At 42.9% G+C, this 27,075-nt stretch overlaps 2 protein-coding genes across 4 annotated transcripts in view; both read left to right on the plus strand.

Moving 5' to 3' along the window:
- Window positions 1–7,189, plus strand: part of LOC106567442 (clathrin interactor 1) — a 36,110-nt gene extending 28,921 nt beyond the window's left edge. Inside the window, exons 8-12 of one of the 3 annotated variants that reach the window (XM_014136702.3) lie at window positions 218–299; window positions 913–990; window positions 2,489–2,760; window positions 2,924–3,059; window positions 3,192–7,189. In XM_014136702.3, the coding sequence (XP_013992177.1) occupies window positions 218–299; window positions 913–990; window positions 2,489–2,760; window positions 2,924–3,059; window positions 3,192–3,562 (939 nt within the window). In that variant the 3' untranslated portion in view covers window positions 3,563–7,189. Of the gene's footprint in view, window positions 1–217; window positions 300–912; window positions 991–2,488; window positions 2,761–2,923; window positions 3,090–3,191 lie in introns of all 3 variants that reach the window. The other 2 variants (XM_014136701.3, XM_014136703.3) reach the window with 2 other exon arrangements.
- Window positions 7,190–14,762: 7,573 nt separating this feature from the next.
- On the plus strand, window positions 14,763–26,999 carry LOC106567484 (transcription factor SOX-30). The gene is made up of 5 exons (XM_014136757.3): window positions 14,763–15,821; window positions 15,945–16,184; window positions 16,359–16,541; window positions 25,752–26,175; window positions 26,326–26,999. The coding sequence occupies exons 1-5, from the start codon at window positions 15,113–15,115 to the stop codon at window positions 26,675–26,677; spliced, it is 1,908 nt and encodes a 635-aa protein (XP_013992232.1). The 5' UTR covers window positions 14,763–15,112; the 3' UTR covers window positions 26,678–26,999.
- The last annotated feature ends 76 nt before the right edge of the window (window positions 27,000–27,075 follow it).

The raw sequence follows: 27,075 nt of genomic DNA on the forward strand, positions 1-27,075 counted from the left end.
AGAAGGCAAGCCGTGTTGCATGTCTTCTGACTGTCTAATGAGATGATAGAAGTGGATGGCAGCAGGAATAGTGAACAGCAGGCGCTCCCGGTCTACCTATTCCTGACTGTTTCTAGACTAGTGCTGCCCTCTTGTGGCAGCTTTAGGCCGTTTTATTCCAACTCCATTTAAAAGTGAACAGCTTGTGTAAGAGCCATTCTATTTCTCTTCTCTTCAGACGTTGGTCAGCCAGACTTCAAGCAGTGGCCTTGCAGACCTTCTGATGGTGGACTCTGGGTCCAGTCAGGCGGCACCAGCAGGTAAGACCCATCACTTATCTAATGAGTCACAGTGGTATAGACAATGAGAAGAGCTTGGTATTCAAAGTGATGGCACTCTAAAGCAAGATGGCTCAAAGACATCGATGTATAGAATTGCCCTGAACCGCTCCTCCAGAATCGTCTGTGAGTAGTAGAGCAGGGTGCAGGAGGCGGGCAGGCCTAAGAGGCCCAGATGTCAGGCCAGTGTGTCAGGCAGCTTAGCTAGAGGAGAGAAGTGTGGTAGCAGAGTATGACCAGCTGTCTGAGGCTGAGCCAGTCTCTGGTGGGAAGGGAGTGCTGCATGCACACACACACACACACACACACACACACACACACACACACGGAGATGCTGCTGTCCCTGTTCATCGTGTCCTTGTTGCCTCCAACCAAACAGCTGGGGCCTGTCTCTCACACTCAGCCATACACTCTGGTAGGGAGGAAGACGAAGACATCTTCATCACCTCCACTGTCACACTCTGTTCTCACTGTTTCAGTGTGTGTGTGTGTGTGTGTGTGTGTGTGTGTGTGTGTGTGTGTGTGTGTGTGTGTGTGTGTGTGTGTGTGTGTGTGTGTGTGTGTGTGTGTGTGTGTGTGCGTGCGCGCCAACCAGGTGGAAGTTCAGACCTCATCGGTGGCTTTGCTGACTTCTCCTCCCCAGCTGCCTCAGCCAGTCTCCCTTCATCAGCCGGTACGTCTCACAGCTTTCTCTTTCCGTTGTCTGAACACTATCCTCTTTCTGTATCACAGCTCCGACCATTAATCTTAGGCAGGCCGCCCCCACTTCCCAATGACCTAGTAGTCAGGTTAAATCCAGCAGAAATGTTTTCATAAACCTAGGAGCAGAAGAGGTGAATACCATCGTACAGAAGCACCCATGACAGAGATATTTAGAGGATCCAGAGGGCCCCCCCCTCCCGTTCCTGCTGAGGGGTTTGTGGTTGCAGCCCACGTGTTGTCCTGTCCTGTGGAAGTGAAGGTCTTGAAATATTGATGAGTCACTACCTCCTGAGCCTTATTCGGACAGACACCTGTCAGCTCCCATTTGACACAGCTTATCTCCCCATCCTCCACCCTCTGCTCTGGATGGATGGATGGATGGATGGATGGATGGATGGATAAAAAGAGAGAGGTATACAGGGAAGACGAGAGGGCCCCAGCAGCAAGTCTTTGGCAGTTTATCTGCTATCTAGATTGGATTTACACTGGACAAAACTCTTTCCATGACGTAGACATTGGTGAATCCAGGTGAAAGCTATGATCCCTCATTGATGTGACTTGTTAAATCCACTTCAATCAGTGTAGATGAAGGGGAGGAGACAGGTTAAAGAAGGATTTTTAAGACTTGAGACAACTGAGACATGGATTGTGTGCCATTCAGAGGGTTACTGGGAAAGACCCAGTAAGTGCCTTTTGAACGGGGTATGGTAGAAGGTGCCAGGCGCACCGGTTTGAGTGTATCAAGAACTGCAACGCTGCAGGGTTTTTTCACGCTCAACAGTTTCCTGTGTGTATCAAGAATGGACCACCACCCAAAGGACATCCAGCCAACTTGACAACTTGTAGAGTCCATGGCTTGACGAATTGAAGATGTTCTGAGGGCAGAAGGGGCTGCAACTCGATATTAGGAAGGTATTCCTAATGTTTTGTACACTCAGTGTATGCTAATTAGTCATTGTCAGAGTCCTCCCTGGATTTGTGAGTGTGTGTGTGTGTGCGCGTGTGTGCCTGCTCAAGCAGTACCCTCTGGGCCAGGTGTGTGTGGTGTGTGTTCCCATGCAGTACCCTCTGGCCCTAGTGTTAGCACACACTCTGTCCTGTGTCAGGTCCCATCAGCACTGGGCTGTGTGTGCTGGTACTCCCCTCGGGGCGATATCTGTTACCTTCACTGTTCACCCGCCCTGCCTGACAGGGTGCACATCGCCCTTTCAGAAGAAATGGGACATGTATGCCTTATTCATTTCTCTTCAAGTTGACTTGGAAAAACCAAACTGAACACTGTGGATAATAAAATCTTTACTTATTTGGGGAAAAAAGATTTTAAGATAAGCACAGCAACTCATTTATTTTTTCAAAGAAAAAACAAATTGTTTTATTTAAAGTCGTTGGTATAAATGTGGTTAGAGATTCATCGATATGAATCTGGTGAATTCTTTCATTTTCTAAATGATCCTCTATTCTCTCCGTAGAGCCAGGGTCCAATGGGAACGGTGAGTTTGGGGACTGGAATGCTTTCTCCAGTCCTCCGGCCACCACTCCTCCGTCTCAGCCAATCACAGACCTGTTTGGTAGCATCCAGCCTCCCCCATCCTCGGCCCCCACCACGCCATCAGCTGAGCTCTTTGACCTAATGGGCTCCAATCGCACCTCCCTCAGCGCCTCCCAAAGCATGACCTTCTCCATGTGTGGTAGCCAGAGTGTGGGCGCCGCCAACACCGGCCTGCCCATCTCCAGATCACAGGTACGGGTGGCTCACAGGCTTCCATCTCACTACACCAGTCAATGTTACAGATGGAGGTGCCTCATTATCACTGAAGATGTCTACGTTGTGAATACAAAGAAGGATGTATGTTGTGTGGTTGTAGGATAGACAAATGTCTTGTCTCTTCTTTGGGCTGTTGTAGAACTTTGGGCCAATGCAGGGGGGCTTATTGCCGCAGCACATGGGACTCCAGAAGCCCTCCCTCCCCCCCACCTGGTCGGACCCCAGCGTCAACATCAGCCTGGACTTCCTGTCTCCTGGTATGCAGTCGGCCAACTGTAAGCCAAGCCTCAATATGTTACAGCAAGGTCTGTTATTAACTCAAGCTCTCTACTTTTCTCTTTGTTGGGTGTCAATTCACTGCAGGGAGATTGAAATGACAGTAATAGCACCTAATTTTTTCATTTCAGATCCCCTGCTTCCAGGAGTCCAGTCACCCATCAACCTGGCTCAGAGTTTTGGAGGCCTGAATATGAACATCCAGCCCACAGCCACACCCATCAGAGCTCCGACCAACCCCATGATGCCCGCCAGGCCCATAGGCCTGGGCATGCCTCCCACCATGGCAACAGGTACCATGGGGATGGGTGCCATGGGAATGGGAGGAATGCCTGTCAATCAGGGAATCATGGGAATGAACATGGGCGTGGCCCCCGCAGGCATGGGCCTGCAAGGCACCCTGGGTATGCCAGGAATGGGCATGGGGCAGCCCATGGTCAACCCTGCCATGGTGCAACCCAAACAAGATGCCTTCGCAAACTTCGTCAACTTCGGGAAATGAGAGCGCTGAAGGATTTGTGTGGAAGAGCATTTCAGAATACACCATTTTGAAGGAAAAGCTCATACTTGAAAAATATCTGATGGTGTTACCCTTCAATCCCTACTCTTAATATATACAGGTAACTGCCAAAATAATGGAAACACTTAAAGTAAATAGTAAATATTGAAAGCAGGTGTGGTTCCTGATTTTAATTAAGCAATTAACATCCCATCATGCTTAGAGTCATGTATACAAATGCTGGGAAAGCCATTATTTTGGCTACCATGCTATGCACCCATAGGATGACAATATCCTCATCAACAGGGCATGAGTGGTCACAATGGTTTGCTGAGCATAAAAACGATGTGAACTATATGCTATTGCCGAGTCACCAGATCTCAACCCAAGGTAACACTTATGGGAGATTCTGGAGCGGCGCCTGAGACTGTTTTCCATCAATAAAATACCAAATGATGGAATTTCTTGTGTTAGAATGGTGTCACATCCCTCCAAAATGTTCCAGACACTTGTAGAATCTATGCCATGGTACATTGAAGCTGTTGTGGCTCTTAGTGGCCCAATGCCCTATTAAGACACTTTATTAAGGTGTTTCCTAAATTTTGCCAGTTACCTATGTATACTGAACAAAAATATAAACACAACATGCAACCATTTAATTGATTTTACTGAGTTATAGTTCATATGAGGAAATCAGTCAATTGAAATAAATTCATTAGGCCCTGGCTCACACATGACTGGAAATAATATGTTGGTCACATGCCACACAATGGGCCTCAGGATCTTGTCACGGTATTTTCAAATTGTCATCCATAAAATGCAGTTGTGCTTGTTGTCTGTAGTTTATGACTGCCCATACCATAACCCCACCGCCACCATTGGGCACTCTGTTCACAACGTTGACATCCGCAAACCGCTCGCCCACACAACACCATACCTGTGGTCTGCGGTTGTGAGGCCGGTTAGACGTACTACCAAATTCTCTAAAACGATGTTGCAGGTCAGCTTATGGTAGCGAAATTAACATTTAAATTATCTGGCAACAGCTCAGGTAGACAGTCCTGCAGTCAGCATGCCAATTTGCACTTTCCCTCAAAACTTGAGACATCTGTGGCATTATGTTGTGTGACAAAACTGCAGATTATAGAGTGGTCTTTTATTGTACCCAGCACAAGGTGCACCTGTGTAATGATCATGCTGTTTAATCAGCTTCTTGATATGCCACACCTGTCAGGTGGATGGATTATCTTGGCAAAGGAGAAATGCTCACTAACAGGGATGTAAACATATTTGTGCACACAATTTGAGCTAAATATGTTTTTTGTGCGTATCGGAACATTTATGGGATCTTTAATTTCCGTTCATGAAAAATGGGACCAACACTTTACATGTTGCATTTATATTTTTGTTCAGTGTATGTACTGTATAAATCAAGAGTTTGAATTTGTTTTGGGGGTCGGGGAGGGGGCTGTGGCTTATCTAATGTGAGATTTTACAAATGGTTGAAGGCATATACAGTATACTTTCGAAAGAAGGAGAAAGGTGTCTCTCCTACACCAGATAAAAACATGGTAGGCGTGTTACTTTGTCCCTTTTCTACTTTCGTGTTGTCATCTCTCTGTTTCAAACCTGTCATAAGAATGTTCAGGAATTACCTCACATTTACCATAATTCATTGACCATATGTAAATATATTTTCGGTGTGCAAAAAAATACATTTTTGCGTTATTGGACCGTATGACGTGGAGAGTAAGCCTAAAGGACAAAGAAGTACCCCAAGTCCTTAAATTCTTAATTTTTTTGTTGTGTTTTGAAGTCCGATTTACATTTGAATATCTGAAACCTACAGTCTGTTACTGGTGCATGTTTTAAGCTGAACTTTCAATGCCCTCGGTTCTATTGCCTGTTCTACCATCTTAAGAGGTTAACCATCAGAATCAGCATTAAGCAAAGCTGTTAACCACATGCACCAGCTTCTGTTGTGACCCAAATGGCACCCTGTTCCCAACACACTGAATGTACAAGACCCCCCCCCCCCCCCCCCCCCTTTGCCCTCAGAACAGCCTCAATTCGTTGGGGCATAGACTCTACAAGGTGTCGAAAGTGTTTCACAGGGATGCTGGCCCATGTTGACTCCAATGCTTCCCACAGTTGTGTCAAGTTGGCTGGATGTCCTTTGGTTGGTGAACCATTCTTGATACACACGGGAAAATGTTGAGCGTGAAAAACCCAGCAGTGTTGCAGTTCTTGACACTCAAACCGGTGCGCCTGGCACCTACTACCATAACCTGTTCAAATGCACTTCAAAATGTTCTTGCCCATTCACCCTCTCAATGGCACACATACACAATCCATGTCTCAATTGTCTTAAAAATCCTCCTTTAACCTGTCTCCGCCCCTTCATCTACACTGATTTGAAGTGGATTTAACAAGTGTCCTCAATAAGGGATCGTAGCTTTCACCCGGTCAGTCTGTCATGGATAGAGCAGGTGTCCTTAATGTTTTGTACACTCAGTGTCTAGTGCACTATAAAGGGATTAGAGTGCCATTTGGGATTCATATGCTTTTCCATCCCAATGTGATCATGTACAGTGGCATCGGTAGTGTTACCCAGACAGAGGCTGTCCTCTCCTTCCTGCTATATGGTGCCTCACAGTGAAACCCATGCCTTGTCTGTCATGAGTATGGTCACAGAGGCTGACACAAGAATAAATCACTATTTGATTGAGATCCTTGATCGTTCGAGTCCTTTTAAGTATATTAATGGATATTAAGCCCATATATGCCACAGCTTGGTATGAAGTGTGTGTTGTGAGGTCATTGTGGGGAGGTGTATGACTGTGTGGCCGGCAGGAGTGGCCTGGTGGTGACGGGGAGACAAGGGTTTAATGGGACTGTGGAGAAGGGGGGGACTATTGACTTAGAGTGAAACTGTCTGCATCCCTGCCTAGCACTCTAACGGGAGAGTTGGGACAGACTGAGAGAGAGATGAGGCCTGGGCTGAGTCCCTCTGACCTGCCCAGTAGTACCCCTCATCACTCTCCCTTCCACTGAAGGCTGAAAGCGGTGTTTCTTGCATCTCTCTCCCAATGTGAAGGTTATTTCAAAGTGTGTGTGTGTGTGTGTGTGTGTGTGTGTGTGTGTGTGTGTGTGTGTGTGTGTGTGTGTGTGTGTGTGTGTGTGTGTGTGTGTGTGTGTGTGTGTGTGTGTGTGTGTGTGTGTGTGTGTGTGTGTGTGTGTGTGTGTGTGTGTGTGAGATTTCTCTCCATTTGCTGCTGTGCACACAGACGCAAAATAACACACCTTTCTGTCATAGTCCGAGGCATTGTTTCAAATACCAAATGTTTATTTTATTACTCAAGATTATTCCATAGTGTTTGTATAATATTACATATTCAAATATGAAACTGACTGTAATATGTTAATTTACATGATGTTGAATGAATGGGAGAGTTACTAAAACCATTTAGTTTATGCAAATATGAAAAATAGAAGGATAAAGCGGCTCTTTCATAAGCTAGTTTCTTTACTTTTCAGTACATATTGTTTTGATTGTACTCAACAATATTTTATGTATTTCAATAAACTGTTCATTAAATCATGATTAAAATGCCATTTATTTATCACGCACAGCTTCTAATTTGTTATCTTCATTTTTTGTTGTTGCTTAAAGTGATACTCCTTGACAAACCAAATGGCAACGTCAACAGTCACTTTGCTTGTATAGTATCATTTTCATTGAATATTCCTTAGCTGAACCAGAGAGTGAAGGAGGGGATAGCTGAACCAGAGAGTGAAGGAGGGGATAGCTGAACCAGAGAGTGAAGGAGGGGATAGCTGAACCAGAGAGTGAAGGAGGGGATAGCGGGACATTAAAGTGATTCATTAGTAACATGATGGGTATAATTAAAGCATGTACAGTGCTTCAGAAAGAATTCACACCTTGCACATTTTGTTGTTACAGCCTGAATTTAAAATTGATTAAATTGAGATTTTGTGACAATGGCCTACACACAATACCCAATAATGTAAAAGTGGAATTATGTTTTTAGACATTTTTGCAAATGAAATAAAAATTAAAAACTGAAATGTCTTGAGACAATGCGTATTCAACTCCCTTGTTATGGCAAGCCTAAATAAGTTCAGGAGTAAAACTTTGTTTAGCAAGTCCAGTTTGTGTATGTGACCAATAAAATTTGATTTGATTAGTTGTATGGACTCAATAATAGTGTTTCACATGATTTGTATCCCACACATACAATTCTTTGTAAGGTCCCTCAGTCGAGCAGTGATTTTCAAACACAGATTCAAATCAAATTTTATTGGTCACATACACATGGTTAGCAGATGTTAATGTGAGTGTAGCGAAATGCTTGTACTTCTAGTTCCGGCAGTGCAGTAATATCTAACAATTCCACCACAAAGACCAGGGAGGTTTTTCTATGCCTCACAAAGAAGGGCTCCTATTGGTAGATGGGTAAACATTTTTAAAGCAGACATTCAATGTCCCTTTGAAGCATGGTGAAGTTATTCATTACACTTTGAATGGTGTATCAATACACCTAGTCACTACAAAGTTACAGGGGTTCTTCACAACTCGGTTGCTGGAGAGGAAGGAAACCATTCAGGGATTTCACCATGATGCCAATGGTGACTTTAAAACAGTTACTGAGTTTATCCTGTTTGCAATGTATCCTGTTTGCAATAACACACTAAAGTACAAATGCAAAAGATGTGGAAAGAAATTAACTTTTTGTCCTGAATGCAAGCATTATGTTCAGGGCAAATCCAACATATCACTGAGTACCACTCTTCATATTTTCAAGCATTGTGGTGGCTGCATCATGCTATGTGTATGCTTGTCATCGGCAAGGACTAGGGAGGTTTTTTTTGCATAAAAAGAAATGGAAGAGAGCTAACCACAGGCAAAATCATAGAGGAAAACCTGGTTCAGTCTGCTTTCCAACAGACATTGGGAGACAAATTCACCTTTCAGCAAGATAATATCCTAAAACATAAGGCCAAGTATACAATGGAGTTGCTTACCAAGATGACATTGAATGTTCCTGATTGGCCTAGTTACAGTTTTGACTTAAATCGACTTGAAAGTCTATAGCAAGACTTGAAAATGGCTGTCTAGCAAGGATCAACAACCAACGTGACAGAGCTTGAATAATTATTTTAAGAATAATGTGCTAATATTGTACAATCCAGGTGTGTGCAAAGCTCTTGGATACTTACCCAGAAAGACTAGCAGCTGTAATCACTGCCAAAGGTGATTCTAACGTGATAGACTCAGGGGTGTGAATACTTATGTAAATGCAATATTTCTGTATTTAATTTTTAATACAGTACATTTGCAACATTTTCTAAAAGCATGTTTTCACTTTGTTATTATGGGGTATTGTGTGTAGATGGGTGAAATGTATTATTTTTTAATCCAGTTTGAATTCAGGTTGTAACACAAAATGTGGAATAAGTCAAGGAGTATGAATAATTTCTGAGGGCAGTGTATGTTGATTTCTCAGTAATTTTGATTGATTTCTTAGTAATTTCAAAGGTCCTGGCGCTGAGAGATGATACCAGTGTACACAACCTGGTCTCAGAGCATTTTGTTTTATTCTGTAGTTAATCCGAGACACTCCATTTACTATGATATGTTACGTTTCGTATGGTATGTATAAATTTGTAGATGTCCAGCATCCATTTCGTAAGGTATGCTACGAATTACACTTCATATGATACAGTATGTTACCAATAGCAATTCATACAATATGTTACGAAATCACAACACGTACAATATGTTACGAATTTGCAAAACATATGATATGTTACAACTTTGTTGTGGCTAACATTGGCTAGGTAGCTAATATTAGCTAGCTGGCTAACGTTAGCTGGGATAGGGTTATTAAGGTAAGGAGTTAGGTTAACTCTTAGGGGAAGTGTTAGATAGCATGCTAAGTAGTTGCAAAGTAGCTAAAAAGTAGTAAGTAGTTGCAAAGCGTTAATTAGCTAAAAAGTTGTCCATGATGCGATTCGAACACACAACCTGACAGATGTATAAAATCGAGCACACCGCCATGCAATCTCTATAGACAAACATTGGCAGCAGAATGGCATTACTGACGAGCTCAGTGACTTTCAATGTGGCACCGTCATAGGATGCCACCTTTCCAACAAGTCAGTTCATCTCATTTCTGCCCTGCTAGAGCTGCCCCGGTCAACTGTAAGTGCTGTTATTGTGAAGTGGAAAGGTCTAGGAGCAAAAACGGCTCAGCTCACAGAAAGGGACCGCAAAGTGCTGAAGCACATAACGTGTAAAAATGGTCTGTCTTCGGTTACAACACTCACTACCAATTTCCAAACTACCTCTCGAAGCAACGTTAGCACAAGAACTGTTCGTTGAGAGCTTCATGGAATGGGTTTCCATGGTCGAGCAGCCACACACTAGCCTAAGATCACCATGGAGCAGTGAAAACGCATTCTCTGGAGTGATGAATCACTCTTCACCATCTGGCAGTCCAACGGACAAATCTGGGTTTTGCAGATGCCAGGAAAACATTACATGCCCCAATGCATAGTGTCAACTGTGAAGTTTGGTGGAGGAGGAATAATGGTCTGGTGCTGTTTTCATAGTTTGGTCTAGGCCCCTTAGTTCCAGTAAAGGGAAATCAAAAACGCTACTGCATAAAATGACATTCTAGGTGATTCTGTGCTTCCAATTTTCAAATCAAATGTATTTATAAAGCCCTTCTTACATCAGCTGATATCTCAAAGTGCTGTACAGAACCCAGCCTAAAACCCCAAACAGCAAGCAATGCAGGTGTAGAAGCACGGTGGCTACGAAAAACTCCCTAGAAAGGAAAGAACCTAGGAAGAAACCTACAGAGGAACCAGGCTATGAGGGGTGGCCAGTCCTCTTCTGGCTGTGCCGGGTGGAGATTATAACAGAACATGGCCAAGATGTTCAAATGTTCATAGATGACCAGCAGGGTCAAATAATAATAATTACAGTGGTTGTCGAGGGTGCAACAGGTCAGCACCTCAGGAGTAAATGTCAGTTGGCTTTTCACAGCCGATCATTCAAAGTATCTCTACCGCTCCTGCTGTCTCTAGAGATTTGAAAACAGCAGGTCTGGGACAGGTAGCACGTCCGGTGAACAGGTCAGGGTTCCATAGCCGCAGGCAGAACAGTTGAAACTGGAGCAGCAGCACGGCCAGGTGGACTGGGGACAGCAAGGAGTCATCAGGCCAGGTAGTCCTGATGTATGGGCCTAGTGCTCAGGTCCTCCGAGAGAGAGAAAGAAAGAAAGAATTAGAGAGAGCATACTTAAATTCACACAGGACAACAGGTATAAAACAAGAGAAATACTCCAGATATAACAGACTGACCCAAGCCCCCCAACACATAAACTACTGCAGCATAAATACTTGAGGCTGAGACAGGAGGGGTCGGGAGACACTGTGGCCCCATCCGACAATACCCCCGAACAGGGCCAAACAGGCAGGATATAACCCCACCCACTTTGCCAAAGCACAGCCCCACACCACTAGAGGGATAACTTCAACCACTAACTTACCATCCTGAGACAAGGCCAAGTATAGCCCAACTTTGTGGCAACAGTTTGGGGAAGGCCGTTTCTGGTTTCAGCATGACAATGCCCCTGTGCACAAAGCGAGGTCCATACAGAAATGGTTTGTAGAGATCGGTGTGGAACAACTTGAATGGCCTGCACAGAGCCCTGACCTCAACCCCATTGAACACCTTTGGAATGAATTGGAACGCCGACTGCGAGCCAGGCCTAATCGCCCAACATCAGTGCCAGACTTCACTAATGCTTTTGTGGCTGAGTGGAAGGAAGTCCACGCAGCAATGTTCCAACATCTAGTGGAAAGCCTTCCCAGAAGAGTGGAGGCTCTTATAGCAGCAAAGAGGGGACCAACTCCATATTAATGCCCATGATTTTGGAATGAGAGTTTCGACAAGCAGGTGTCCAAATACTTTTGGTCATGTAGTGTACTGTACAGTATCATACTAATTTGAGTGACCCTGATTTACTTTTACTATGTTATGTTAAGTCTATGAGACCAGGCTGGTTCACAGGATATCCAATGTACCTTGACTGGGTGGGCAATACTGGCATCTGTTCAATCAGAGAGGAGACTAGGAGGGGGTTGTAATCAGCACCACACAGTCTCACCTGTACTTGTCCTTCCTAAACAACACCAGCAATTTAAACCGGGTTACTAAAATCATTCCAATCCCGATTAAAAGGTACATGCAGTTTAGAGGTATAAATGGGCTGGCTTTATGACAAAACCGACCACTCAGAGCAGACGGGAAGGCAATTTGCCCGGCTGGCTGGCTTTAGGGCAAGAGCATTAACGCAGCTACACTGAATAGCGCAACTCTTCCCTCAAAACAGTGTAGCGGTGTAAGATGGCTGTAGTAGATGGCATGGCTAGGAAACTGCTTTTTGACTTTACATGAAATAAAACTAGAGTTTTTAATTTCGGTGCTGAACTGTGTTTGTAGCAGCCAAGGTAATAATGAATGAAGTATATTTTATGTGTTTCTGCTGTTCTCCAAATTGCTTTTTAAAGTTTTTAAATTGTGTAGAAATGCAGTAAATGAGCTTCAATTTTGTTAAAGTAAGAAATATACATTTATGGCCTACATTAAAGCTAAATACATTTTTATGAAAAATATGTATTTCTTGGTGTGCCAGTTAAAGGGTTAAACAAGGTCACTGCAGTAGAATTGCCACCTAATTTGGACAGATCTTATTAGTTTTTATTATCGTACTACTTGAAATAACATATCTTATCGCTCAAACAACAAAGTAGAAAAGAGTGACTTTGCTGTGGGCACTGGGAAGAGGAGGCTGGGGCCTTACCTGAACATGAGAGTGCCCATAGAAGTTGTTAGAAGAGAGGCTTTCACAAGAGGAAGGGGGACTTTGCACAGTTGGAGCACCTTTGCAGATGTTTGTCTTGAAAATAAATCTCCAAGCCTGTTGTGTGTTTAAGGACGTGACCGTATTCTAATGAGCCCTGCTCTGCTCTGTGGAGCTCTTGAAGTGTGTCAGTGAAGCTGGGGAACAGATGTCCCCTGGGACTCATCTACCGCCTCCCCCCCTGAGCCGCCAGCAACACAAGGAAGGGGCTCCACTTTCTTCTCCATGGTGGGCAATTCTATTGTATACAGCTCTCAAATATTATTGCACTTGTGCATCCTTTCACCTTTTTGAATTGCAGACAGTATTTTGCATAATTACAGACAGATAAAGTCTGATCTTGCAAGGTTGCCATCGAAACACAACTCATTGTCAGATTTGAATCCATGCAGCCCAGTTTGATATTGGGGTTGTTCCACGAAATGAGTGCCTTTTGTGTCCCTTTGATATTTTAAGTAGAACTTTTGCACCAATATTGCATTTTAAAAGCATGTTATATTCAATTAAGTGCCCTTTAATATAGACCACAGGGAGAATTCAATAAATCAGATTTTGTATATGAATAAAGACTTGCTAAAGTGCCAAAAGTCAGCATTTTGACATGTCCCTCCTTGCACCCTCTGTGACTTAAACGCAAAATGTCCTCACCATAAATGTAAAGCCCTAGTTATTTTGTTGCTTGGCAAAGTCATTTCTTAAACGTATTATTTATTTCATGTGATTAGTGATTCATTTACGTATGTCCCTCATTTTAAAGTCAACCCTGTTATGTGAACTGAACTCTCATTTTAGTACGGTGAAAACAATCCTTTCGAAATATTTTTTTAGAAAGAAACATTGAACATCTAATAGGGAAATCATATTGTTAAAAAGTGAGCTGGTTTGACCCTTTTTGGCAATTCTCTGGTGTTTTGTGGCGGAAAACTGAGCAGGTCCAGCATAACAGGTGAACTCTGTTACCCATAGATAGGCATGGTACAATGTTTTAACAATAAAAAACACGAGCACTTCCACTTCCTGCGTAAAGCTGAAGTTGTAATGAGTCTGCAGCAATTTTAATGGTGTCTGCATCGCTCAGAGGAGGCTTGGCAGAAAATGCTCTGTTGTCATTTATATGAAATGGGGACAAATATGTACTGTCACTAAATATGATCTTATTTATTTTACAGTTATAAGAAAGGTGAAATCTTATGGTAAGATGTTTCTAATTTGATTGTTGCTATATTTAGAGAGCATTTCAGTCATTTCAAGCCCTATTCCCCCACTTTTGCTGAATAGGAAGAAAAAAAAAATCTCAATGACTTTTTATACTTTCATATTTTCATAATATTTGTACTGTACTTGAGCTTGTGTCCTCACAAGTGAGTACACCTGCATTGCTTGCTGTTTGGGGTTTTAGGCTGGGTTTCTGAACAGCGCTTTGAGATATCAGCTGATGTAAGAAGGGCTATATAAATATATTTGATTTGATTTGATTTGATACACCTCAGGAATGTATAACTTTTTTTTACCAGAAAGGTGAGTTCCAGATCTTTCTAGAACTACGCAGTAGTTTATGGGCATCTCATGAAAAATATTTACTTTTGGGTATGTCTATTTAGGCAGAAATCTACATTTTGCATTATCATTCAATAAGTTTTAATAGCCACGTACTATAGTTTTTTTTTTTACCTCTTGAGATGGGAAAACATGTTTTTTGTCTTTTTTTTTTTTTTACATGTGCTCTTTATGACAGAATGTTCACATTAGGTGAAATCAAACTAAGTTACACATCTCAAAAGGCAGCGAATTGGTGGAACGACCCACCGATGTTTACCTCAGCCAATTTGTCTTTTCACTATTCCACCATAATGAAGGTTTAAGTGCCTATACCCTATACATTGAGAATGCTTTTGAGTGCATAAGAGTGTTGTCTGTCATATCAATTAAGGCACGTTTAAGGGAGGGGGTAGTCTTTGAATTCCGTGAGATAGACAGAGTTATGTAGTTAGTGTGTTTAGGGATAATGTGCGCATTAAAATGCAATCCCAATCCGAAATGTGAAAAGAAAGAAACAATGGCATCTGGACGCTATTTACAGTTCAGGAGCTTAATAATTAATGTTGACCGTATGAAATGTATTTGACAAGCAGATAAAAGTGATAAAAGATGGCATGTTCACTGTAATTTCCATCTCACTAAATGTATTATTAGTCTAATGTCGCCATCTAGTGGTTAATTTTAGTACAGTGGCTGGTAGGCCTAACTGATATCTATGACTGGATTCATGAAAATGTTTGTGGTAATGGGAAACTACACATTGGCTTGCTTTGTTGACACGTTTTTTCATTGTCCTTTGAGGGTGTATCATTGTGACAAGTTACATAGTTGCGTTCCTTTCCTTGCCATACAAACTTCAATTATGACAGGTCCCACGTGATTATTGTGGTTTGCAACAAAGCTCCTCGCGCAACAATTTAAAATCGTTCTCAAACATTCCATGACAGTTTCTTTCTCGTAACAACGGACAAGACTTTCGGTTATTTTGTTGGTTGTTCTCCGCCACAATAAGGATTTCTCTTAAGTTTAGCTAGCTAACGTGATAATATTTGCAACAATGGACAGGCATCCCAAGCGAAGAGCGCAAATGACGTTCAAGAAAAGTGAACAAAGTAAAAACGAAGACGACAGTGGGCCTCTACCTAGTAAGAAACATGCAAATGAAAGCGAGGGACCTGCATCTTCAACTGAGTGGCATCGAGGTGATGGAGAACAGAAAAGACCAGTGGGTAGGCCTAAAGGCAGTGGACGTTCTGGAAATAGTGGAGTTAGTGGAGATGTTCAGGTTAGGCCTAAAGTTATTTTTAAAGCTGATAGTAAATGTGGTGGTGATGGAGAGCTAATGCCCACAAGTTCAACACACCTCAAGGGAGCCGTTCAAGGTCGACCAGTTACATTTGAAAAGGAGAGCGCATCATCATTAGCCAGTAAACAGAGTAAAGCCACATTTGATTATCCCACATCTCAAGTGCTGGTCATCAAGGAGGAGATCGTCACAACTGCTCCAGGTCAGGCCAAGGTCAAAGTTGTCCAAGAACCTGCAACAACGCATCATCAAGGATGTCGACCTGTGGCTCCCACTATAGACTTCTCCAAACCGATCCATGTTGTCCACGAAAATGGGATGACCTTCACAGTATTGGATGGTAAAGCCATAACGCTCAGCAAAGTTCCATACCCACCACTTGTTCATGTGAATGTTCCGCCACCCCCAGTAAAGGTGAAGACTAGAGGGATGAATCTCACCATGCCACCATCAGAAGCAGGTATGACTAAGAGCTTACCTACATTTTACATACGGATTGAATGTTTTTAATACTTTTCAACACATCATTGTCAGGTATTGAGTTCATGCAGTCCAAAACTTTATGTGAAACATTTCCTTCTAGAAAATCTTGAAGTACCACAGAGCATAGACAGGAATGGCTACGTCAAGAGGCCTATGAATGCGTTCATGGTCTGGGCGAGAATCCACAGGCCTGCCCTGTCCAAGGCCAACCCAACGGCCAATAACGCAGACATCAGTGTGCAGCTAGGAATAGAGTGGAGCAAGCTCACTGAGGAAGAGAAGAGGCCCTACTATGTTGAAGCACGTAAACTCAAAGACAAGCACAGACAGGAGTTCCCAGGTAAGCAAAGAGCAGGCTGTCTACTCACTCGCATCATTTAAGTCCATTTAAACATGTACAGTATAATTATCGGCTCATATATTTATCATATTTCAAAACTCATAGCTCTGACACTTATGACCTTTACTTGCTTTTCAAGTGTTTGTTCACAATCTTCACCCATAATCATCACAGGTTGGATCTATCAGCCCAGACCTGGAAAAAGAAAGTGCTACCCTTCTGTGATGTCCTTTGCTCCTGAACCATCCTGCTGCTCTGCAGGGACAAGTGGTCCTGCGGCTGAGTCTTATCCCGTGACCATGATGACTATGGCCAATACTACCACCAGCTCCTGTGTTCCATACACACAGGCCACAGGTAAAGCAATAGCTCGCTATCAGGGTGGCTGGTGGATGCCCAAATTTCACCAGCCACTCACATTTTTTACCAGACACATTTTTTTCTGGATATAAATAATGAAGACCTATCACAGTAAAGACATGCACATGTTTTGTAATGGCAAAACAACAATTATTGAATAGTTTTCACCACTGTAGCATTAAGGTTCTCTCTTCCAGAGCTTATACACAGTTGAAGTCGGAAGTTTACATACACTTTGGTTGGTGTCATTAAAACTCGTTTTTCAACCATGACACAAATGTCGTGTTAACAAACTATGGTTTTGGCATGTCGGTTAGGATGTTTACATCCTTAAATAATTATGAATAGATCCACCATTGAGCACAAAAACAACACTTGTTACAGAATATTTTACATAGAAATAACATCTGTCAGACAAACCATGCCAAACCACTAGTCATTTTTCCAACAATTGTTTACAGACAGATTATTTCACTTGTAATTCACTGTATCACAATTCCAGTGGGTCAGAAGTTTACATACACTAAGTTGATTGTGCCTTTAAACAGCTTTGAAAATATTTTCTACAGTAAAACGAGTCCTATATCAACATAAACTGAAAGCCCGCTCAGCAAGAAGAAGCCACTGCTCCAAAACCGCCATTAAAAAAGCCAGACTACGGTTTGCAACTGCACATGGGGACACAGATCGTACATTTTGGAGAAATGTCCTCGGGTCTGATAAAACAAAAATTGAACTATTTTGGCCATAATGACCATCGTTATGTTTGGAGGAAAAGGGGGGAGGCTTGCAAGCCGAAGAACACCATCCCAACCGTGAAGCACTGGGGTGGCAGCATCATGTTGTGGGGGTGCTTTGCTGCAGGAGGGACTGGTACACTTCACAAAATAGATGACATCACAAGGGAGGAAAATTATGTGGCTATATTGAAGCAACATCTCAAGACATCAGTCAGGAAGTTAAAGCTTGGTCGCAAATGGGTCTTCCAAATGGACAAGGATCCCAAGCATGCTTCCAAAGTTGTGGCAAAATGGCTTAAGACAACAAAGTCAAGGTATTGGAGTGGCCATCACAAAGCCCTGACCTCAATCCTATAGAAATGTTGTGAGCAGAACTGAAAAAGCGTGTCCGAGCAAGGAGGCCTACAAACGTAACTCAGTTACACCACCTCTGTCAGGACGAATAGGCCAAAACTTATTGTGGGAAGCTTGTGGAAGGCTACCTGACCCATTTGACCCAAGTTAAACAATTTGAAGGCAATGCTACCAAATACTAATTGAGTCTATGTAAACTTCTGATCCACTGGGAATGTGATGAAAGAAATAAAAGCTGAAATAAGTAATTCTCTCTACTATTATTCTGACATTTCACATTCTTAAAATAAAGTGGTGATCCTAACTGACCTAAGACAGGGAATTCATTTTTACTAGGATTAAATGTCAGGAATTGTGAAAAACTGAGTTTAAATGTATTTGGCTAAGGTGTATGTAAACTTCTGACTTCAACTATATATATATATATATATATATATATATATATATATATATATATATATATATATATATATATATATATATATATATATATATATAATTAGTACAAGTCAAAAGTTTGGACACCTACTCATTCAAGGGTTTTTATACTATTTTTTACATTGTAGAATAATAGTGAAGACATCAAAACTATGAAATAACACATATGGAATCATGTAGTAACCAAAAAAGTGTTAAACAAATCTAAATATATTTTTGATTTGAGATTCTTCAAAGTAGCCACCCTTTGCCTTAATGACAGCTTTGCACACTCTTGGAATTTTCTCAACCAGCTGCATGAGGTAGTCACCTAGAATGCATTTCAATTAACAGATGCGCCTTGCTAAAAGTTAATTTGTGGAATGACTTTCCTTAATGCGTTTGAGCCGTTCAGTTGTGTTGTGACAAGGTAGGGGTGGTATACAGAAGATAGCCCTATTTGCTAAAAGACCAAGTCCATATTATGGCAAGAACAGCTCAAATAAGCAAAGAGAAATGACAGTCCATCATTACTTTAAGACATGAAGGTCAGTCAATCTGGAAAATGTCAACAACTTTGAAAGGTTCTTCAAGTACAGTCGCAAAGAAACCATCAAGCGCAATGATGAAACTGGCTCTCATGAGGACCGCCACAGGAAAGGAAGACCCAGAGTTACCTCTGCTGCAGAGGATAAGTTCATTAGATTTACCAGCCTCAGAAATTGCAGCCGAAATAAATTGTCCACCGAGTTCAAGTAATAGACACATCTCAACATCAGCTGTTCAGAGGAGACTGCCTGAATTGCTGCAAAGAAACCACTACTAAAAGACACCAATAAGAAGAGACTTGCTTGGGCCAAGAAACACGAGCAATGGACATTAGACCCGTAGAAATCTGTACTTTGGTCTGACGAGTCCAAATTTGAGATTGTTGGTTCCAACAGCAGTGTCTATGTGAGACGCAGAGTAGGTGAACGGATGATCTCCACATGTGTGGTTCCCACCGTGAAGCATGGAGGAGGTGTGATGGTGTTGGTGTGTTTTGCTGGTGACACCGTTTGTGATTTATTTCGAATTCAAGGTCCACTTAACCAGCATGGCTACCACAGCATTCTGGAGCAATACGCCATCCCGTCTGATTTGGGCTTAGTGGGACTATCATTTGTTTTTCAAAAGGACAATGACCAAACACACCTCCAGGCTGTGTAAGTGCTATTTGACAAAGAAGGAGCGGGATGGAGTGCTGCATCAGATGACCTGGCCTCCACAATCGCCCGACTTCAATCCAATTGAGATGGTTTGGGATGAGTTGAACCGCAGAGTGAAGGGAAAGCAGCCAACAAATGCTCAGCATATGTGGAAACTCCTTCAAGACTGTTGGAAAAGCATTCCAGGTGAAGCTGGTTGAGAATGCCAAGAGTGTACAAAGGTTGGCTACTTTGAAGAATCTCAAATATAAAATGTTTTGATTAGTTTAACACTTTTGGTTTCTACATGATTCCATAATATGTGTTATTTCATAGTTTTTATCTTCACTATTATTCTACAATGTAGAAAATAGTAAAAATTAAGAAACTCTTGAATGAGTAGGTGTGTCCGAACTTTTGACTGGTACTGCATGTGTATTTCTTTACATTTGCATGTGGGCTTTGGCTAAATAAAAACAATTATCCCAAATGGTGTTAATTATCCCACTCTGCTGGCTATCCCTCACCACACACACGTACTCATTTAGTGCACAAGTTTCTCCATACAACTAACATAGACTACGAAAACATACTTCCATTTTGATTTCACCTAATTAACATTCTGTCATAAAGAGGCCACATATATATATATATATATATATATATATATATATATATATATATACATACATATATATATATATATATATATATATATATATATATATATATATATATATATATATATATATACATACATACATACATACATACATACATACTGCTCAAAAAAATAAAGGGAACACTTAAACAACACAATGTAACTCCAAGTCAATCACACTTCTGTGAAATCAAACTGTCCACTTAGGAAGCAACACTGATTGACAATAAATGTCACATGCTGTTGTGCAAATGGAATAGACAACAGGTGGAAATTATAGGCAATTAGCAAGACACCCCCAATAAAGGAGTAGTTCTGCAGGTGGGGACCACAGACCACTTCTCAGTTCCTATGCTTCCTGGCTGATGTTTTGGTCACTTTTGAATGCTGGCGGTGCTTTCACTCTAGTGGTAGCATGAGACGGAGTCTACAACCCACACAAGTGGCTCAGGTAGTGCAGCTCATCCAGGATGGCACATCAATGCGAGCTGTGGCAAGAAGGTTTGCTGTGTCTGTGAGCGTAGTGTCCAGAGCATGGAGGCGCTACCAGGAGACAGGCCAGTACATCAGGAGACGTGGAGGAGGCCGTAGGAGGGCAACAACCCAGCAGCAGGACCGCTACCTCCGCCTTTGTGCAAGGAGGAGCAGGAGGAGCACTGCCAGAGCCCTGCAAAATGACCTCCAGCAGGCCACAAATGTGCATGTGTTTGCTCAAACGGTCAGAAACAGACTCCATGAGGGTGGTATGAGGGCCCGACGTCCACAGGTGGGGGTTGTGCTTACAGCCCAACACCGTGCAGGACGTTTGGCATTTGCCAGAGAACACCAAGATTGGCAAATTCGCCACTGGCGCCCTGTGCTCTTCACAGATGAAAGCAGGTTCACACTGAGCACATGTGACAGACATGACAGTCTGGAGATGCCGTGGAGAACGTTCTTCTGCCTGCAACATCCTCCAGCATGACCGGTTTGGCGGTGGGTCAGTCATGGTGTGGGGTGGCATTTCTTTGGGGGGCCGCACAGTCCTCCATGTACTCGCCAGAGGTAGCCTGACTGCCATTAGGTACCGAGATGAGATCCTCAGACCCCTTGTGAGACCATATGCTGGTGCGGTTGGCCCTGGGTTCCTCCTAATGCAAGACAATGCTAGACCTCATGTGGCTGGAGTGTGTCAACAGTTCCTGCAAGAGGAAGGCATTGATGCTATAGACTGGCCCGCCCGTTCCCCAGACCTGAATCCAATTGAGCACATCTGGGACATCATGTCTCGCTCCATCCACCAACGCCACGTTGCACCATAGACTGTCCAGGAGTTGGCGAATGCTTTAGTCCAGGTCTGGGAGGAGATCCCTCAGGAGACCATCCGCCACCTCATCAGGAGCATGCCCAGGCGTTGTAGGGAGGTCATACAGGCACGTGGAGGCCACACACACTACTGAGCCTCATTTTGACTTGTTTTAAGGACATTACATCAACGTTGGATCAGCCTGTAGTGTGGTTTTCCACTTTAATTTTGAGTGTGACAGACCTCCATGGGTTGATAAATTGGATTTCCATTGATTCTTTTTGTGATTTTGTTGTCAGCACATTCAACTATGTAAAGAAAAAAGTTTTTAATAAGATTATTTCATTCATTCAGATCTAGGATGTGTTATTTTAGTGTTCCCTTTATTTTTTTGAGCAGTATATATTTTCCCATCTTGAGGTTAAATAAACTAAGTGCCAAATAAAGTAACAGGGTTGACAATTTTATCTTAAATCAGCCATAAATCCCATTGTGAGAATGGAAGCTTGTTCTGTGCAACACAAATTGAATATAAGCTTCACAAAAAAATAATTCATTGTTAACATTTCTAGCCTCTCCACCTATGGGTAACAGGGTTGAGGTGTTAGTGTTTAAAAAAAAAAAAAGATTATTTCACCTTTATTTAACCAGGTAGGCCAGTTGAGAACATTTTCTCATTTACAACTGCGACCTGGCCAAGATAGAGCAAAGCAGTGCGACACAAACAACACAGAGTTATACATGGGATAAACAAACGTACAGTCAATAACACAATAGAAAAGTCTATATACAGTGTGTGCAAATGTGGTAAGATTAGGGAGGTGAGGCAATACATAGGCCACAGTGGCAAAATAATTACAATTTGGCAATTGAACACTGGAGTGATAGATGTGCAAGTAGCGATACTGGTGTGCAAAGGAGCAAAATAAATAAATAAATAACAACATGGGGATGAGGTAGTTGGGTGGGCTATTTACAGATGGGCTATGTACAGGTGCAATGATCGGTAAGCTGCTCTGACAGCTGATGCTTGAAGTTAGTGAGGGAGATATAAGTCTCCAGCTTCAGTGATTTTTTTTTTTTTTTGTTGCAATTCGTTCCAGTCATTGGCAGCAGAGAACTGGAAGGAAAGGTGGCCAAAGGAGGAGTTGGCTTTGGGGATGACCAGTGAAATATACCTGCTGGAGCGCGTGCTACGGGTGGATGCTGCTATGGTGACCAGTGAGCTGAGATAAGGCGGGGCTTTACCTAGCAAAGACTCATAGATGACCTGCAGCCAGTGGGTTTGGCAACGAATATGAAGTGAGGGCCAGCCAACGAGAGCATACAGGTCACAGTGGTGGGTAGTATATGGGGCTTTGGTGACAAAACGGATGGCACTGCGATAGACTACATCCAATTAGCTGAGTAGTGTGTTGGAGGCTATTTTGTAAATGACATAGCCGAAGTCAAGGATCAGTAGGATAGTCAGTTTTACGAGTATGTTTGGCAGCATGAGTGAAGGATGCTTTGTTGCGAAATAGGAAGCCGATTCTAGATTTAATTTTGGATTGGAGATGCTAAATGTGAGCCTGGAAGGAGAGTTTACAGTCTAACGAGACACCTAGGTATTTGTAGTTGTCCACATATAGTCAGAACTGTCCAGAGTAGTGATGCTAGATGGGCGGGTGGGTGCGGGCAGCGATCGGTTGAAGAGCATGCATTTAGTTTTGCTTGCATTTAAGAGCAGTTGGAGGCCACGGAAGGAGTGTTGTATGGCATTGAAGCTCGTCTGGAGGTGTGTTAACACAGTGTCCAAAGATAGTCCAGAAGTATACAGAATGGTGTCGTCCACGTAGAGGTGAATCAGAGAAACACCAGCAGCAAGAGAGACATCATTGATGTATACAGAGAAAAGAGTCGGCCCGAGAATTGAACCCTGTGGCACCCCCATAGACTGCCAGAGGTCCGGACAACAGGCCCTCTGATTTGACACACTGAACTCTAAGAAGTAGTTGGTGAACCAGGCGAGGCAGTCATTTGAGAAACCAAGGCTGTTGAGTCTGCCGATAAGAATGCGGTGATTGACAGAGTCGAAACCCTTGGCCAGGTCGATGAATACGGCTGCACAGTATTGTCTTTTATCGATGGCAGTTATGATATCGTTTAAGACCTTGAGCGTGGCTGAGGTACACCCATGACCAGCTCGAAAACCGGATTGCATAGCGGAGAAGGTACGGTGGGATTCGAAATGGTCGGTGATCTGTTTGTTTACTTGGCTTTCGAAGACTTTAGAAAGGCAGGGTAGGATAGATATAGGTCTGTACCAGTTTGGGTCTAGAATGTCACCCCTTTTGAAGAGGGGTATGACCGCGGCAGCTTTCCAATCTTTAGGGATCTCAGACGATACGAAAGAGGTTGAACAGGCTAGTAATAGGGGTTGCAACAATTTTGTCAGATTATTTTAGAAAGAGGGTCCAGATTGTCTAGCCCGGTTGATTTGTAGGGTTCCAGATTTTGCAGATTTTTCAGAAAATTTCAGAACATTGAATTGATTGATTATCGTAGATTTATCGGTGGTGAGTGTTTCCTAGCCTCAGTGCAGTGGGCATCTGGGAGGAGGTGCTCTTATTCTCCATTGACTTTAGTGTTCCGGACATTTTTGGAGTTTGTGCTACAGGATGCACATTTTTGTTTGGAAAAACTAGCCTTTGCTTTCCTAACTGCCTGTGTATATTGGTTCCTAACTTCCCTGAAAAGTTGCATATCGCGGGGGCTATTCGATGCTAATGCAGTACGCCACAGGATGTTTTTGTGCTGGTCAAGTGCTGTCAGGTCTGGAGTGAACCAAGGGCTATATCTGTTCTTAGTTATACATTTTTTGAATGGGGCATGCTTATTTAAGATGGTGAGGAAAGCATTTTTAAAGAATAACCAGGCATCCTCTACTGATGGAATGAGGTCAATATCCTTCCAGGATACCCGGGTCAGGTCGATTTAGAAAGGCCTGCTCACTGAAGTGTTTTAGGGAGCATTTGACAGTGATGAGGGGTGGTCGTTGACCGCGGACGCAGGCAATGAGGCAGTGATCGCTGAGATCCTGGTTGAAGACAGCAGAGGTGTATTTAGAGGGCAGGTTGGTCAAGATGATATCTATGAGGCTATCTCTGCAGTAGATTGCAACTCCACCCCCTTTGACAGTTCTATCTTGGCGGAAAATGTAGTTGGGGTTGGAAATTTCAGAATTTTTGGTGGCCTTCCTAAGCCAGGATTCAGACACGGCTTGGGTTGGCAGAGTGTTTTATTCACTGCTTTGGCACAAACTTAGGGAGGAGGCTTCTGATGTTAACATGCATGAAACCAATGATAGCACCTGGGGAATAGGAGTGGAACTAGGGGCTACAGGGCCTGGGTTAACCCCTACATCACCAGAGGAACAGAGGAGGGAGAATGTCTCTGGTGGTAAACTGGATACGTTGTAGTATCGTCGTTGAATGTTTGACTGGATCCGTCGTCCGTCCTTTCCTAGCCCACGTTTACAGCGGCCGCTGCTAACTCACTGGCTAGGAGGTATCACTTCTGTAGTGAATAAGAGTTCAAAGTTCATACCATTCGCAACCAAAGCTCACGCTGAGGTTGGCTTAGTTCTGTAGTTGACATGTTAGTCCTTTTAACGTGGAACCGTCGTCCTCATGTCGTCGGAACAGCTAATTATCTGAATCCTTCTGACATCGGACCGTCACCCTAATGTACCCGGAGCAGAAAGTTAGATTTTCGTGGAGGGAGAGAAGGGTGTGTTTCATAGTTTATAACCAATGTCTCTTCACAGGGGCGGGCTACTGATTGAGCAGAGCTCTAACCTTACGAAAACCCAATTCTCTCATTTGGAAGCTAAAATTCCATTTCATCTTTTCACAAATAGTTTCATATTTAGACATTTAAATTGCACAACAATTCCATGTGAATCTGATAAATATAACGTGTAGACTTTCCAGGATACAGGTTGTCATCCTATCATTAATAAGAATGTCTCTGATGACAACCGAACTGACATCATATTCATTAAGTACCAACGCATATTTTCAACTGTTTGGATTACCGAAATATGGTTCCTTTCCCCCCACTGTTTGATGTTCCCAGACTCTCTATGTTTAACAAAGGCTATTCAAGAGTGCTTCTGTAGAGTCAATAGAGAGAGGGAAGGGAGAAAGGTATTTATGGGGGGTCATAAGCCTACCGACAGGCCAATGTCATGACAAGCCTTCCCTGTAGCTCAGTTGGTAGAGCATGGTGTTTGCAACACCAGGGTTGTGGGTTCGATTCCCTCGGGGGGCCAGCACAGAAAAAAAAAAAAAAAAAAATGTATGAGTTGTATGAAATGTATGCATTCACTACTGTAAGTCGCTCTGGATAAGAGCGTCTGCTAAATGACTAAAATGTAAAATGTAACAGTTTCTACTTAAAATATCAAAGGGATGCAAAAGTCACACTTCTTGTGGAATGATCCAGTTGCTGTAATAGTAAGAATAATACATCGTAGTATGAAGCTCAATACTGTAATTATTATGGTTTTGTCTTCCCCAGGCTCTAATGACCATGGTGTCCAGGTGGCTATAACGGCCGCTCCAAATGCCTCTCAGACTACCAGCCCAGTCTCCATATTCTTCCAGACTACTGCCTGCCCACATCCCCACCCAACAGCCCCAACCTCTGGTGGTAAGCCTGCAGAACGCAAGCATGAAGCCACTCACTCTGCCAGCAATCCTGAAGAAGCTTCCAAATCCAGGAAAATCAGCAGGCAACAGGCCTACTACAATTCTGCCAGTGAGATGCCCTCAACAAGCATGGCATCCAGCTCCAGAGGTCTCCAAATGCCACTCCCTAACATGGCTCACCCTCACATGTATCCTCCATCTCCCATGCCACATCCAGTGGGCCTCTTCCCCACCCCTCGCTTCCCCTTTTCTCCGCCCTACTTCATGCCTGGACCCAATTTTTATCCACCAGGGTGAGCAATGAATGCTGTTTCATCTTGAATACCAATTAAGTTGTACTTAGGTATGTTGTTTGATGTTTTATAATTGTGAAGGTTAGTGGTGAAAATATAACTATGGTCATTTGAAATGCCATCATCCTTGGATTGTTGTATTTTTTTCAGATCATACCCTTACCTACACAGCCCATACTCCTACCCAGTTATCCAACCCCAGGATTTCTCAAACCCCATGGCTACTCCCATGGCTACTCCGGGCTACCCCTATGATGACAACTACGATCAGCATGAGTCCACATTTTCCCTTCTCAACAGAGACTACCCGTTTCGGCAGAGTGGAGAGGGCGGGCAGAGATGTCAAGGGCAGGCCCCCACTGCCTCTGAGCTCCTAGGTTTGGTCCCACCACTGGACGTACGTGCCCTGGAGAACGTCTTCACCAACTCTGCCAGTGTCCAGGAGGTCCAAGTCACCAATGAGGAGGACAAGGAAGAAGTGCGCGTGATGAGAATTCTCTAGGATCAAACCTAAGAGACATCCTTTAGCAAAATCCCTGATGGACTATTTGTTGATTCAGTGAATCAATACTTTGTGTTGTACATACAAAATAAATGAATTGTTACTGTTATTCTGAAATGTATTTTTAACAATAAACTCTTTTATGCGATTGACCTCTGCTCTGCACAAAATGAAATGTATTTTAAAGTGTTTGATAGGGGTTCTATTTATGCCCTTTTTGTTCTACAAATACCTCGTTTGTAAGGAGAAAAGGGTGCTCTGCTGATTTTATGCAGACTGAGACTCCAGCTGATTTTTGTATAGAAATCCAATAAATTACAGTGCACCAATAATACATTGCAGAGTGGTCATTTAATCATGAGTTATACTTTTTACACAACTATAGCAAATACTTTACC

This window comes from Salmo salar, chromosome 13 (genome assembly GCF_965601325.2).
Source record: "Salmo salar chromosome 13, fSalSal1, whole genome shotgun sequence".
In the NCBI taxonomy this organism is placed as follows: domain Eukaryota; kingdom Metazoa; phylum Chordata; class Actinopteri; order Salmoniformes; family Salmonidae; genus Salmo; species Salmo salar.